The sequence below is a fragment of the Chionomys nivalis genome, chromosome 21, assembly GCF_950005125.1.
Source record: "Chionomys nivalis chromosome 21, mChiNiv1.1, whole genome shotgun sequence".
Taxonomy (NCBI): Eukaryota; Metazoa; Chordata; class Mammalia; order Rodentia; family Cricetidae; genus Chionomys; species Chionomys nivalis.
In genome coordinates, this window is record NC_080106.1 from 6,352,726 (window position 1) to 6,368,836 (window position 16,111).

The 16,111-nt window shown below is 50.5% G+C and overlaps 1 protein-coding gene across 4 annotated transcripts in view; it reads right to left on the bottom strand.

The window, feature by feature from the left end:
• Positions 1-3,497: 3,497 nt before the first annotated feature.
• The window catches only part of Tcf25 (transcription factor 25), a 33,217-nt gene continuing 20,603 nt past the window's right edge, over positions 3,498-16,111 (bottom strand). For 2 of the 4 annotated variants that reach the window (XM_057753286.1, XM_057753285.1), the window contains 9 exons: positions 14,605-14,697; positions 14,371-14,476; positions 12,216-12,375; positions 10,783-10,870; positions 9,875-10,033; positions 8,619-8,709; positions 7,867-7,946; positions 6,552-6,624; positions 5,916-6,200 (listed from right to left, as the gene is read on the bottom strand). In XM_057753286.1, coding sequence (XP_057609269.1) covers positions 6,045-6,200; positions 6,552-6,624; positions 7,867-7,946; positions 8,619-8,709; positions 9,875-10,033; positions 10,783-10,870; positions 12,216-12,375; positions 14,371-14,476; positions 14,605-14,697 — 1,006 coding nt within the window. In that variant the 3' untranslated portion in view covers positions 5,916-6,044. Of the gene's footprint in view, positions 4,153-5,915; positions 6,201-6,551; positions 6,625-7,866; positions 7,947-8,618; positions 8,710-9,874; positions 10,034-10,782; positions 10,871-12,215; positions 12,376-14,370; positions 14,477-14,604; positions 14,698-16,111 lie in introns of those variants that run through there. The other 2 variants (XM_057753287.1, XM_057753288.1) reach the window with 2 other exon arrangements.

Here is a 16,111-nt window from a genome sequence, read left to right on the forward strand (position 1 = left end):
CCAACTTTCCTTCACACTTGCCCTCTTTCCGGCCGGCCGGACAGGTCAGCCTTCGCATGGCACAAGCAGAGTCTAGACACTTCCTGGCTGAGACCCTGAGCTCTGCTCATGAAGTCTCGCTACCTGTGTAAAGGAGCCCAGCCTTCTGCTGCCCTCGCTGCCTCTTCCTGGGAAGTGACTTGGATAGAGACATTGCTAAACTTAGCACCTCCCAGTTTCTTGGTCCCCTGCCTCCCCCAAGCCAGGGTGGGCTGAGGTCGGGGGAAGAATGGAGCCTTTCTCTGAATCTTTTAACTCGCCCCTCCTCCTCAGGGTGGCCACATGACGGGCATGTGCCCCAGCCCCCTGGACTGCCTCTAGGGGGCATAAGCAGCACCCAGAAACCGGAGAATCTGGCTCCAGACTCCAGCACAGGACAGGGTACTGCATTTCCCTTTGTGTTCAAAGTGTCGTCCCCCCCCCCCCCAGACTCACCAAATCCCTTTCAGGCATCCAGTCTCACCAGGACCTGCCCTGTGTAGCCCTCTCTACGCCACTTTCTTGAGTTGTCTTGGACCTCCTCCCTCTCATGCTGCTCTGCCTCGGGCACAGTCACAGGTTGTGAACTGGGCACCCCGATTCCCACCCTCACCACCATGCCAGGGGCAGTGACACTTCTATCTGAAGTGGGGGATGTGTACACAGAGCATCAACTCAGCTACGGAGGTCAAGGTAGCTTGAATTCAAGGTTGAACGGAGAACTTTGAGAATCAATGACAGCAGGGTTAACGACTCTCCACATCCTTCAAGGCCCCAAGATTGCTAAAGTCTCCTTTAGCTATAGTTCTGGGTGTGGCAGGAAGCTTGTCACTTCCCGGGAGCTGAGTAGAGGGGAGCCTGGGGCTATCCACTAGCATTCTTTAGTTATGGCCTCTCTGACACTCCCAAATCCCTCCTCTCCCCAGGGCACAACCCTTCCTCCCAGAAGTCCCATTTCCTCTGTGGAGCACAAGGCAGCCCTGGAGCCAGGAACTACATCAGAGTAGACTCTGTGGGCCAGTAGCTGGGCATGTGACTATTCAGTGGTCAGGACAGCAGGCAGGGGTGGTACTAACCCACCCCAGCCCACCCTAGCCGCTGCTGGGCTTTCTCCATGGCACTGGCAGCTTTCTCATCAGCACAAGATGCTCCCTTCCATGCAGGTGAAGAAAGCCAGCAGTGGAATTAGAGGCAGGAATTAGCCCGACTGCACTTAAAGTGTTTGTGATACTAGAGTTAAAAGCCCATTCTTGGTTTTTTGGTTTTGTTTTGTTTTTTTGGTTTTTCGAGACAGGGTTTCTCTAGCTTTGGTGCCTGTCCTGGAACTAGCTCTTGTAGACCAGGCTGGCCTCGAACTCCCAGAGATCCGCCTGCCTCTGCCTCCCGAGTGCTGGGATTAAAGGCGTGCGCCACCACCGCCCGGCTAAGCCCTTCTTGTTATTTGTTTTTCTGAGACAGGCTCTCACTATTATGTAACCCTGGCTGGCCTGGAATCCGCATGGTAGCACAGGTAGAGTAGGCAGGTCCCGAACAGCGATTTGCTGTCCGAGTGCTCGTATTAAAGGTGTGCACTGGCTAGACGTCTGCTCTTTCTCTCGTCTACCTTGGCACCTTCTGGTCATAAGGTGTCCATATAGAACAGCCACTGTGGAAGTCCACATGAACTACGTGAGCATCCACGAACAAATGTTAGAGCATGGTCAGGACTACGTTCCCAAATCAATAAATAAAATACAATTTATATCAGTTGTGTTGGGCCTCAGCACTATCAGTTTTGTCGATCTTGGAACATTACACGACATGGCATCTTTCAGTTTATACTCTGTGTTCACACCAAGAGTCACCTTGTTATTCGGGTAACTAAAACATTCAGGTTGTGGTGTCTATCATGTGAGTCACGCAGGACACTTGGCAGCTTGTGGCCAACCCTATCCTGATGAGTGCTGTTGGCAGGTCTTGCTGGACATCATCGGCACACACAGGCATGTGCTTATGTCGAATGTTACCAACCAATGGAACGCTGCAGGCACGAGGTCTATCTTCAGATTTAGTAGATCTGGCCAAACCATTTTTCAAACTGGTGAACAAACTGTGTTCACACCTTTAGGTGTACTGTTACAGGCATACAGCTTGAGATAGGACTCGGTGTCCTGAGTGTCCTCAGCCTCAGAGGGCTCACACTGCCGCAGCCACATTCATCCCAGCTGTCTGCCTCCTACAACATGGGCCTTATTCTGCTTCTAGCCAAGAAGGGTCCCAGGTCTGACGATGTGGGCCGAGCCATGGCTGGCCCCTAAAGCCACATGATGCCCAGGCATCCCGTAGCTGCAGGCCGCTTTTCACTCTGGGCCATGAAAGAGCAAGTGCCCCCTGCCCTAACTTCCTGTGCTGTCACATTTCAGGGATGCTGGTATTTCTGGCTTCAGAATGAAGTCTTTGAGACAACCACAGTTCACCCTGCAGACAGCCTGACTTCAAAGGGTGGGAAAACTGAACAATCTCTGGCAGAGGCAGCCACATCCTTTATGGCAAGCTCCTGCCGAGGGGCATCAAGAAGAAGGTGACCATGCCTTGGGATTCATTTTGGATCACAAAGTCACAATTAGGATCTTCAGAGAAGGGACCAGTAAAGCAGAGCTGGGAAAGTCAGCTTATGCTGTGTTGGAGTGGGGAGATGGCCAAGGTAGTCTTGGGGCTGTCTGGACTGGAAGGAGCCGAGTACTCCAAGCCTGATAATACTCAGTGGCCTGGGAAAAGCACATGACAAACGACACGTAGGAGTGACTACCTACCTACTAGGGGACACTACCGCAGAACGGCTAATGGGGGGCTCTCTCCATGAAGCAAAAGGCAGCCTGGAATGCAGGGAATGCAGGGCAAGAGGCTCACTGTTTCTCTTAGGAGGTTCCCCAAGGCCCCCGGACAGTGTGAACATGTCCCTTCTGGCTCTGGTCACAGAGGATCTCACAGGTTCTCAAGAAGCCCATGCGTGGGGTTGAAGAGATGGCTGTAGGCAGTTAAGAGCACTGACTGCTCTTTCAGAAGATCCAGGTTTGATTTCCAGCACTTACACAGTGACTAAGAATTGTTTGTTATAGCCAGGTGGTGGCGCACGCCTTTAATCCCAGCACTTGGGAGGCAGAGGCAGGTGGATGTTTGAATTTGAGACCACCCTGGTCTGAGTTCCAGGACAGTCAGAGCCACACAGTGAAACCCTGTGTAACCCAGACTACCCTGTGGGGGGGGGGGTAGGTGGAGAGGAGGGGGGAGAGAGAGAGAGAGAGAGAGAGAGAGAGAGAGAGAGAGAGAGAGAGAGAGAGAGAGAGAGAGAGAGAAAGGTTTGCAATTCCAGTTCCAAGGGATCCCAACATTATTTTCTGTACACCCTTTTCTGGTTTCTGTATGCACTGAATGTAGATGGCGCAGACACATATTCAGGCAAGGCACCCATACACACAATAAAACAGAAGTTAAAAAGGCCATGTCACCATGTTTTCATTTGAAAGTCATTCATTTCCTCTGAACTTTCTCTGGGAGGCAGCAAACAGGTTCTCTCCCTGACTACATGAAAATGCACAAATACCCAACAATTCTGCACAGGAGCACACAAGGAGGCACCTCTTTCTGAGACTGAGGTGTAGGAGGAGCGGGATACAGTACCACCCCACCTGGGTGGCAGGCCAGACTTTAAAGCTGCTTAGATGACATGCAGATTAGGTGTGGTGGTACACACTTTTAATTCTAACATTTGGGAGGCAAAGGCAGGCTGATCTCTGATGCCAGCCTGGTCTACATAACAAGTTCTAGGCCATCAAGGGCTACACATTGAGACTCTGTCTCATAAAGTTACTTTTCCTGATGATCCACAGATGACGTAAATGACTGGTTTTTATTTATCACCATTAGAAATGGATTCAGTTGGAAATTAAGTCTGAGCAACATTCTGAAGCCGATCATTTAATGGCCTCTCAGGATCCAGGCCTGGAGGTGGGAAGCTCCTGAAGGCCTAGGGCATCCTCTGCTTCACTGTTCCTAGAACACTGGCTCTTCACTGTGGAGTTCATTGCCTCGTGGTTGTAGAATAGCTGCTGCAGCTCCAGATGCCATGTCCTCATCTGGATGGACTTACAGCTGCTGAAAGGAAGAGGCAGGATGCCAGGTTTTCTGTGCTTGCTTGTCATTTCCAGAAAACAAACCCATTCCTAGCCAGTCCCTCCTCCCCTTAGCTGAAACTTACCACAGGCCACTCCAGCTTCAACTGGGATCCAGACACTGAATTAGGACCATCTCAACAGTACCCCTCTCTGGGACTGGGTGTAGATCTCCCACCAAACCCAGGAGTAGGTGAGGCAACTGATGGGGGCTATGCCCCCCAGGCCTGCCCTCCCCAGCCCCCTGCTGACCCATGAGCACAAGTAGTAGAACCTGTATCCAGACTTCATGGCCTTGCCAATTCATGCTGGAGAAAAAACAGAGATGCAGCACCAATTCATGCGACATGTAACTTCTCACCAGGCACGTATGTTGAACACAGAACCCCTTGCAAATGACTGACTTAGAAGTAGGTGTGACACTTAGGCTGACTATAGATGGATACAAGTCAGTCCTCAATGTCCTGTTGAGGGGACAGTGACCTGGGCCTCTGCAAAAGACCCGAGCACAGTAAGTACTTTTTACCACCATGCAGCCCCTTTCTCATTAATTTGGTGTTTGTATAGGCGTGCACATGCCACAAGGTATGCGTGGAGGTCAGAGGACAACCTATAGGAGTTTGCTCTCAGGAGTTAGCTCTCTCCATCCACCATATGGATCCTGGGGATTGAACACAGGTTAGCAGGCTTGGCAGCAAGTTCCTTTACTCACTGAGCCATTTAGATGGCCCTCGAGACATCCCTAAAGCACGCTTTATTTGTACCTAGTCCACTCCAGATGCATCCAGTGATGTCTGAAACAATGTCTGAACTTCCAGGAAGAAATCAATGGACCAAAACTTAGGATGGACCTCACTGGTCATCTCTCAGACTAGAGACCATGGTAGTACCTCTCCCAGGCTCTGTATAGGCACAGATGGGCAGGGCTGCCCAAGAGAAACCTGACACAGCTTATAACATCTCAGTAGCCTGGATCTTTGCACAATCAGACAGCTTATGAGACACGAACCTCTGGCCTTGCCTGGCTGTGGTCTCTGTTCCTGCCACTGGACTGGGGGTTCTTGGTCAGGGCTCCCCACTCATCCCTAGCTAGATCAAACACCCTTTAACCTCTGTAAAGCATCCCTGATCTGCCTAAGAAAGTTTTCTGCCTCAAAGCTGCTTCTTGGCATCTCTTTCAATTCTGGGTGACCCATGCCACAAACCTCTCTTTTGAGATGGGGTCTCATGTAACTAAGCCTGGCTTTGAACTCATGATGTAGCAGAGGATGATCTTAAACTCCTAAATCTCTTGTCCCTCTCTCTACCTCTTAAGTACTGAGATGACAGATGAACACTACCACACCTGGTTTGTGTTGTGCTGGGGATCGAATTTGGAGCTCTCTGCAAGCTAAACAAGCAGTCTACCAACTGAGGCACATCTCCAGCCTTCCAAATTTACTAATAAAATTCCTAGGCTGGGACTATCGTTCAATGGTAGATCATGTGCCAGGCCCTGGGTTGATCCCCACCACTGCAAACATGCTGGGTATAGCATGTGTGGAACGTTCAGTGACCTCTAGCAAGGAGCATGGGGGGATCCTTGCACTGAAGACTCTGAGATAACCCCTTTCTATGTATTAAGTTACAAACTCTGGAAGTGTGAGGCACGTAGCAGGATGTATACGGTGTGGGGCTCATTGCTCCCGGGCTATGTTTGAGGGCACTGGAGGAAAAGCTCACTCAGGCAGAGCATAACCCACTCACATTTAGAGGGAAAACAAAAGACACGGGCAGATGACATGGTCAGCATTTCTACTTCAGGGAACTGGTTAATCCAACCAGAAAAGAATCAGGAACATAATTGCACAGCTCTGGGGCACAGCGTCTGGACAGTCAGTCCCAGTCCCCCTCGCCCTCAGGATTGTCCTCCCGAGGCACCTCCAGGTCGTTGAAGTGGAAGTTGGCCATCATGTCACGTAAGGCCAACATCAGCCTGATCAAGCCTTGATTGCGGTTCGGACCCCCGGCCACTCCTTCCTCCAGCCTCTCCTGAACAATGAGACATATCTAAGTGGGGGCTGTCTGTACAGGTTTGAGACCCGGGTTTCATAGTCTGAGGCAGCTCAAGCTCCAAGATTGGGCCTGTCCCCTCCCAAGGTCCCTGCCCAGAAGACGCAGCTCTAAAGAGCCAAATGTGCGTGTTTAACCATGGTCAACCTACCACAAAGCTGACGGTCTCTCAGCCTCACACTACTCACCGGGGGTGGCTGCTGCACTTTCTGCAGGCTGCGTCCCCACTTCCTAAGCACGGCACAGTCTCAGCCGTTCCTGCCTCCACCCTGAGCTGGACTTGCCCATAGCAACTTGGGAGGGAAAGACCAATATGCTCCATCAACATACCTCTGTGCTGTAATTTGGCAATAATGACCGGAAGAAGAGGGCAATTGTGTTTCCATGGCTGACTGGACTCAGCCTGAAAATTAAAAAGGTCAGAAAATGAAGGTCAACAGACACTGTGGGGTCCCAGCCTTGTCAGCTGTCCTTACCCAGTCTAACTGCTAGGGACAGGCAGCCTCTGAGTGGGGCATAGCTTCTGGGTACTAAACTGCGATCAGGGTCTGGGGTGGCCAGTGATGACTACTAACCAGCCTTGAGTGTAGCTGTGGACACCCAGAGCAACAAGGACAGGAGAGGTGTGGTGTCCCAGAGTGCTGGCTCTTTAGGGACCTAGCCTGCTGGGTCACACGGAGAGAGGACAAGGTGACTACAGCATCTGAAGGCCGGGGAGGGCATGGCAGTCACATAAAGGCAGGAGGAGAGGTCTGGGCATCGCAGAGGCTGCGGCACAGCTTCACTCACAGTATCATGACACTGCCCTTCTGGGGACTCAAGAGCAGGGCAGGATGCTATGACAGCAAGGCCACGTCAGCCTGTCAGGACGTTTCTGACCCCAATGAAAATTCTCGTCTTCATCTAAACCTTAAATGGGAGTCACTCTACTCAACATGCTTTGCCAAGGTCTAGGTGACCTGTGCTCCTTTCTTGAAACAGACTGTGTGGAGCAATGGACCCAGATGGGGCAGCTGTAAAGACTAGGAGGGAAGGGAAATGAGTTCTCTCAAGACCCAGACTCTACAATCTGCCCACATGTACATGGCAGCTTGTGAATCAGGCATGTTCCATATTAATGCTTGACCCACTACCCTCTTCTCCCCGCTCAGCCACATGGGCCTTCCTTTAGCGCTCACTGGACCTTACGCTCTGCCCTTGGAAGAGCGTTTCTGCACAGGCTAGAGTACCAGCTGCCACTCTCTGGCTGGCTGGGGCACATCTTTCCACAAAGCAGGTGACTTTGACTTCCTGGTCTGGTATGGCTTTCTTCTTTCTCAGTCACTTTCTCCCACAGGCAGATTTGACACAACATATATCTCTGGGTTCTAAGTTTGATGTCTGCTGTGGAGTGCGCCAGGTCAGAGGTGGCTCCTAATTTTGCTTTCCCCTGCGCTTCTCACACCTGCTACAAAACCCATGGGGCAGAGCGCAGACCTCTGGTGGGTTCAGAGGAAGATCCACGTTACACTACTTGCCCTACTCCTGAGTGGACTGGCCCTTTTCACCTGTTTGTCTTTTTCCTTCTAATCTGTAAGGGCAGCCCCAGTGAGCCCCAAAGTACTACAGAAGGTTTGTGAGAAAACGCAGCAGGGAAGGCAGGTACCTCTCTGGTCTGACATACGAGTAGATGGTGTCCAGGGGCGGCAGAGGATCAAATCCCATCACAGACTGTGTGGTCACGTCCTTTAGGAGGGAACAAAAACAGAGACTTTGGAGCACTGCTGGCAGCTCCTGCCTTCCTAAGCTTCAGTGTCTCAACTCAGACTTGAGCCATCTGCCAGGAGGCAGTCACTATACCTGGCAGAAGTGGCTACTTCTGTTTCAAGAAACTTTAGGTCTGGGTGGAACAGACTGTCCCAGAGGATCGTCAGGGGGAACATGGATGGCATTTTATCTCAATCAGAGGGAAGTAGGACAGAGGGCATTTTCCACAGGTGCTACCATCTACATTCATGTTACAAATGACTGGCCTAACTACAGACCATGGACTAGGGAGGAGAGCCACTGGGCTCCACTGGGCTGCTGGTTCACCAAATAATGCAGCCTTGCCCCCGCCCCCCGAGTGCCAGCAGAAAACACATCTGTGAGAGCAGAGCGAAGGCTCTGCTGCAGGTGGCACACAGTTACGTGAGTATTGCTGCAGGGGGTTGTGAGGAAGGGCTAGGTCTCCATCACAGAGAGTCTGACACCCTGGTGAGACAGCTCACTGAGGCAATAATACAGTGAGGAAGGCCCAGAGAAACTGGCTGAGGGGGAAGAGCCCGCTGTACCAGTTTCAGCTCTGCCTGGCATGCAGGTCACACTGTGGGTAGCTAGCTATACACAAAGTCCCCATTTTTAGCAGTCCTCTCTTACCGAGGGTAGGGCAGCAACAGCCTCCTTGATCTCAGAGAGTATCACATGGCGGTGGATGTTTCTGGGCGCACGCTGGTACAGCACCTTCCGCCTGAGGCCAGAGTAGACAACGGCAGATAAACTGATAAACTGGTGCCCACAGTATAAAACACCAAGTCACCCATACCCACCTTGGGGAAGATCCAGCAAGGACTAGCCTGTTGCACTTCTGGAAAACCTCCTGCCTCATTCTTGGATGGAAACTGTGTTACTAGCCCATAGCACTGAAGCAAGAGCAGACTCTGAAAGACTCTACTAGCTTGTTCTGCATTCTGGTCCCTTCATCCATGTGAAAATGCGGGTAGCTGTGGGTAGTCTGGTGAGACACTAGATGGTGTCCACAATGGAATCCCTGGGTGTCAGTCGTTGCTGCTACCGTAGGGGTCTGCCTCCTGTTGGACACAGCTGAGAACCAGTGCAGGGAGAGGGCTGGAAGCAATCGTACCTCCTCTTCCCTGTTCCTCAGATAGTCTAGAATTTAGCCTCGTGTGTACCACCGGACCAGCGGACTACACAGGGAAATGATACGGCCAGGGCAGAACAGAGCCCTCAGAACTAGCCTGGCCTGGCTGCCCCCAGAGCCAGGATGCTGACGAGGACCATGAGCAAAACTGCACAAACGGGCAAAAGCGCTGCTTCTCAAATGCAGCAATAGCAGCTTCTGAGTCACAGAAACCCCACATGCAGAAATGAAAACAGCAACAGCTGCTTTGGCTTCAACCTTTGTCAACAAGAGTAAGAAGCAATCAAGGGCTGGAGAGATGGCTCAGAGGTTAAGAGCACTGTCTGCTCTTCCGGAGGTCCTGAGTTCAATTTCCAACAACCACATGGTGGCTCACAACCATCTGTAATGAGATCTAGTGCCTTCTTCTGGTGTGTAGTCATACATGCTGGCAGAACACTATATACATAATAAATACATAAGTCCTTTAAAAACAAGAAAAAGAGCAAAGCAGTCATGATAGCAACTATGGGAATAGAGCACAGAAGCAGAAGCAAGCTAAACAAACACTAGGGTCCTAACAACCACCCCTTCACATCTCTGTAAATAGCCGCAGCCATGCCCAGAACTTCCTGGTGGCTCCTTCAGAGTCAAGCTGAAATCAGAGGTCCCATGTGTGTGAGAAAGATCCAGGAAGAGACACAGAGAGGACTTGTGCCTGCAGGGTGCCCTCCCTGAGCTAGGTTCTTGGGCTTATCTGTCAGGCTCAGCTTACCTATTCTCACAGGCCTCCACAGCAGGGTCCCCAGCATCCACTGCCTGCAGAACCGCACGGACATTTTCCTCCAGCCAGCTCATAGTGGTGGGATCTTTCCAAAGAAAGTGTGACCTTCCAAGGTACAGACTCACCAGCTGACTCAGGGCAGGCGGCTGGCTGTGGAAAAACAAGGGAAGCAGATGTTTGGCAGAGCTCCATGGTGGGCAAAGGCATATCCAGGAAAAGCCTAGGGCCTTGGACTAAGGAGGCTACCCCTCAGCTGCTGACCTGGAATATTTTACCTTCCGAGGGTTGGGTTCCTGAGGGATTGAGCACACTTCGTATTGCTCGAGTTTAGTAATAAAAATCACTTGACAGAAATGCGAAAAACAAAAGAATGAGTGTATTTATTTATTTATTTATTTATTTATTTATGGTTTTTTTGAGACAGGGTTTCTCTGTGCTTTTGGAGCCTGTCCTGGAAGTAGCTATATTAGACCAGGCTGGTCTCGAACTCACAGAGATCCGCCTGCCTCTGCCTCCCGAGGCATGCGCCACCACCGCCCGGCTAAGAATGAGTGTTTTTAAGTGTGGAACAACACCAAAGGATAGCCTACAGCTGCTGGTTAGGAGCCTGTAGGAAGGGCGGGAGCCACGACATGACATATATTGGTTTTTTTTTTTCTGTGTGTTTTTTCTTGTTTATGCAAAATGGGACAGCACAGAAATCTGGGGAAATGAATGACAGTAAAGACCATGAGCAAACCTCATGAGATGAGAGGCTGTTCACTGGCCCGCAAAGGTGAGATGTCTTGCACATGGATGTGGGCTCTAGGGGCTTTCTCAGCTGGACAGTAGCCCCCAGGACAGACTTCTCTCTTCCTTTAAGGGGGAGGGGAACGGTGCCTACAGGCTCACATCCTTACCTTATCTCAGCATCTGGCCCAAAGAAGCGGTGGTTTGCGACTGTTGCATCAGGTCGCACACTGCAACACTCCAGCAACGGCATGAGAGCTGTGGGGGAAAAGTAATGGCTCCATGTATATACACTGCAGTCCTGTTGTTCTGGCTCCCAGCCACTATATGCTCTTAAAGTAAAGGAAGCTGGATACCAAGGGTCATTTCTGACTAGCATTACAACCTTGTTCCTAGGCTGGGTCTCTCATACTAGGCTCCAAGGTACCTCTGAACCCTGGGAAGTGGATGCAGGTCTTGCTGACTCTTGTTCCATCTGCATCCAAGGAAGACTTGCCTATCACCTCTAAAGCTGGATGTTTCATTGTACAAAGGTCAGACTTGAATGTAGACCAGAGGGAGTGGGGCTGACTGTGTCCTGCAAGAGCTAACTCTGCAGGGACCAGGATCAGATCAGTGGTCAACACAGGGCTCCCCTTGCATGGAGGGCTGTTCACCAAAGTGTTGGCTTTTCTCAACAGCTTGCATGCTGGTAAGCTACAGAACATAACACAGTCCTCCCAGTGACTTTCTGGGGACAAGCTCGTGCTGCAGCATCCTGTGAGGAGGTAGTGCTTGCTCAGCACATGGACTACCAGCAGAAAAGGCAGGGCTAGCTCTGTCAGACCACAGAAGGCATAGGCAGCTTCTAATGGAACTGACCCTCACTGGGTCTGAGGTTGCTCAGGTCTGGTTGGTGGGCAGAGTTCTGGCCAAAGCTCCAGGAACTCAGAGCCTACAATGCGGTAGCGATCCTGGGTCTCTCTAACTGAGAAGAGGTCGCCCCACAGGGCTCTACTGTCAGTGTCACTCCGTGCACACTCTTAGGAAAGATCTGGTGGCCACACGGCTGTGAGAATGTCTGAGCAGTACACCAGGGCCTCCTCCTGGCTATCAAAGCCAGTGCCCGAAGCCGGGCGATGGTGGCGCACGCCTTTAATCCCAGCACTTGGGAGGCAGAGGCAGGCGGATCTCTGTGAGTTCGAGACCAGCCTGGTCTACAAGAGCTAGTTCCAGGACAGGCTCCAAAACCACAGAGAAACCCTGTCTCGAAACCCCCAAAAAAAAAAAAAAAAAAAAAAAAAAAAAAAGATAAAAAAGCCAGTGCCCTTCAAACTGTCTCTGGGCTAGCTTCAGGCCTTTCTAGATACTACTTCTACCTTTTTCCTTTATTAACAAAGACCATCTGACATACTGTGTGCTCTTCCATCCTGAAACAAGACCTCAAAGACATCTGTCTCTCTTTCTGTTCTCATCCCTCACCAAACTTATAGCAGGCTCATTGAAGTAGGTAGATTAGCTACCTAACTAGAACTACACCAAGTCTTTAGGCCATTAAGGGTATGCAATCTTTCCATTAAGTATGGGGAGGGCTGTGATTCCCCAGACAAGAGGTGGCACTTACCTCCAGGGAACATTGTAAGGGCCTGCTGTATCAGGAGGGAAGCCTGTTGCCTGGCAGAGGTGATCTCATGCTCAGGTAGGTCTGTTTGCTGACTCAGAAGGAAATACGCCAGTGGAACTGAGAAGGCAAAGTTTGGGAGCTGGGACAGGTTCCGATGAGCCTATAAGGGACGAAGAAACAAGGCCTGGAGCCTTAAGTTCATGAAAACAAAACACTTAGTTTACAGATACGCAGTGGATGAGCCTCACCACTGCTCCTCTGTGGCCTCTCACCTGACCTCAGGATGAAGCGAACCATTCTCTGCATGTAGAGAACACAAAAGGACACGAAGGTAGGAATCAACCCAACCAGATGACTGATGCTTCAGCAGCAGACAAGGGCCTCAGAGCCACTAAGGATGGATGTCCCTGCCTAGACTCTCAGCTCCGGAAGCAGGGAAGCCAGCAGCCCTGCCTATGTAGAAAGCTCATAAAGTAAGTCAGCAAAAGTGAGATCTGATGCCGCCTGACCTAGAAGTGTTTCCAGCAATTTCCTTCCTTTCTCTACGGTTTGTGAGAGGACAAGTATTGGGGAATTTTTGTTTGGTTTTTCGAGACAGGGTTTCTGTGTAGTTTTGGAGCCTGTTTCTGATGTTTACTCTTTTGGCTTTTTGGGGGCCCACCACCCAGCTCCCAAGTAACTCACACATAGAGAAGCTTATTCTCATGGCCTTAGCTTGGCTTGTTTCTAGCCAGCTTTTCTTAAATTGTCCCGTCCACCTTTTCCCTCTTACTGCTTCTTCCTTTTCCCTTTCTTCCGGTATCTTCCTTTCCTTCTTACTCCACGGCTGACTAAGTGGTTGGGTGGCTGGCTGGATGGCCCCTGATGTCCTCCTCTCCTCTTTTGCTTCTCCTTCTCTTCCTCCTTTCTCCTTTTACTCTGTCTGCCTGCCAGCCCCACCTATCTTTGCTCCTGCCTTGCTACTGGCCATTCAGCTTTTTATTAGGACCATTAGGTGTTTTAGACAAGCAGAGAATCACAGCTTCACAGGGTTAAACAAATGCAGCATAAACAAAAGTCACAGACTTTAAAATAATGTTCCCCAACACTCGCCAGGCACCTTTAATCCCAGCATTCAGGAGGCAGAGACAGGTGGATCTCTGTGAGTTCGAGGCCAGCCTGGTCTACAGAGCTAGTTCCAGGACAGGAACCAAAGCTCCACAGAGAAACCCTGTCTCTACAAACAGAAGACCACCACCAAATGTACTGTGAAAAGAACTCACGAGCAGAAACAGAAAACAAAGGCTCGTCACCTTTCTCCCTGCTTTTCCCTGCTGGAGGCAACCAGCATAAAACTCAACGCCTCCCTTCTCTGACAAGATCCAAGAAGATGGATGGGGTGGGATGGGATGGGGTGGGATGGAGGCCTGGACTCTGTTAAACTGTCCAGCACTTGCATGACGGAGAACGGCAGAACTGATCTTAAAGCACAATAAACTGGAATGTCATTTCAACACATGAGCACACAAGTGCCCAGTCATGGACACGACAGTGTATGTTCTTTCTTGGTGCTGTCTGGCACCCAAGGTGCACTTAGCACCCACAGCATCTGGGCCAGATGGCAGCAGTGTGGTAGCAGGCTTTTATTTTTTAAAGTTTTTCAAGACAGGATTTCTCTTTGTAGCTTTGGAGCCTGTCCTGAACTAGCTCTTGTGAACCAGTTTAGCCTCGAACTCACAGAGACCCACCTGCCTCTGCCTCCCAAGTGCTGGGACTACAGGCGTGCGCCACCAACACTCAGCTGCTATCTTTCATTTTTATTTACATACAAATCTGATAAGGCACAGTGATTGGTTTATGACTGCTGCAGAATGTGGGTCTGTATGCTGAGGTTCCCTGTGGTGACCCCTGGATGACGGTCTGCTTCATGATCACTTCTTACATGGACCACAGGGAGTTGTGGGGTTTTCCCAACTTTCCGTCACCACTGGCACCACTGTTTGTGCACGTGTGCTTGGTGCAGGCCTGTGGAAAGTTCTCTTAAGGCTCTTGGGAGCTACTTGAGCTCTGGCTCATGCCTTCACCATCTCATCACAGAACCATCCCTCAAGCACATAGGGTGTGGGTGAGAAAGGTAAGGGAGACAGACACACAGCTGCACATGGCTCGCACATACCTCCCACTCCTGGAAGAGGTGGATCAGGTACTCATAGTTCCGGGCCCGTAAGGCCAGGTGGTCAATAAGCAGCAGCATGCACAGGGGGTCCTCATCTGGCTCAAGGCTTCCGGAGGCAGCACAGTAAGTGGAGAACAAGGGAGACAGAGGAAGTGTTGTCATGGCTGGAGACCCCACAAATCTGGGACCACTGTGGTGGGGACAGGTAGTCATGCAGCCAAAGTGAATACTCACCTCAGGATGAGCTTGCAGTACTCCAGCGCAGTACGTGGGCATCCTCGCTTCTCCAAGAAACTCATCTGCTTGTAGAGGGCCAGATAGAAGCTCCTAGATCAGAGACAGTTACCTGCACATTAGTGACGGAAGAACAGAGCATGGCAACGGGAAGGGCCAGCACTGTGTCCACCCTCTGGGTTGCAACTGCAGTTCCTATGTGGTCTAGATACAGGGTTTGTGACCATTCCCTGCGTGTCTGCAGAAAATGCGTGCTCCTCGTTATTTAGTAATAAATATACTTAGCCATGAAAATCAAGCTTTTTCAGTTCTGAGACATGGTCTGACTCTACAGCCAAGTCTAACCTTGAATAAAACGGCTCAAGAGATCTTCCTACTTCAGAATGTCAATCCGTTCACAGGTGCCACTATCCTAGGCTACAATCAATGTCTTTTGTTTTTCTGGTTTAAGAGGAGATCTCATGTAGTCCAGGTTGGTATCAAATTTACTATGTAATCAAAGATGACCTACTACAGGCATGTGCCACCACACCTGGCTAAACCCACCTTCCTGCTAGCTGTTTACTGGTTACCTTTGAAGGAAAAGAATTAGAACCTAAGCCGGGCGGTGGTGGCGCACGCCTTTAATCCCAGCACTCGGGAGGCAGAGGCAGGCGGATCTCTGTGAGTTCGAGACCAGCCTGGTCTACAAGAGCTAGTTCCAGGACAGGCTCCAAAACCACAGAGAAACCCTGTCTCGAAAAACCAAAAAAAAAAAAGAATTAGAACCTATGTAATTATAGTCTTAACTTATGCTCAGATTTTACCAGTTGTCATAGCATTACACCTGGAAGCACAAGGCTGGATGGCTTTAGTCATCTTGGCGACTTAATTTTAGAAATTGTTTCAAAGTAGAGTTTAACTAGAAGAGACAAAGTAATACACAGGAACCCAGAGGAGGAGATTCAGTCCCAACATTCTGTGCAGGAGATCAGACAACAGCTGTAGCTAAGGTGGGGGGGACTTCCTATAACGGAAGACCAGGGTATCCAGAGAAGCAGAGTGCTAGATGGGAGGGAGGGAGACACATACGAGCTAAAACCAGAGGGTGGGCAGGCTTAGAGAAACATGGTAAAGAGAATCCTCTCCGTGTGATCCCTGACGTCAAGCTGTGCCCGTGCTCATTTCAGACTTAAGAATCAGGAACAAAACTGCAAAGCACGCTAAATAGTTTAACCTCCCTGGGAATGGGTCTTCTCCTCCAAACACACGGAGAGCATGATTCCAGCCCTCGCTGTTCTGTGGCTTGTCAGGCTCACTTATAACTTGAAATAAGTTTAATGTTGGGCCAATCTGATGCCTGATTCCCTGAGCCCAGCCCTCTACAGTTCAGCAGTGAAAACACCAAAGCTTAGACAGCGCTCTGAATTGTCAAAGCCCTGATCCATCCCCTGGGACAGTCTTACATCACCTGTTCCCCACTAAGCACATAACAGTCACTCATGTGACTTGAAGGTAGCCCGTCACT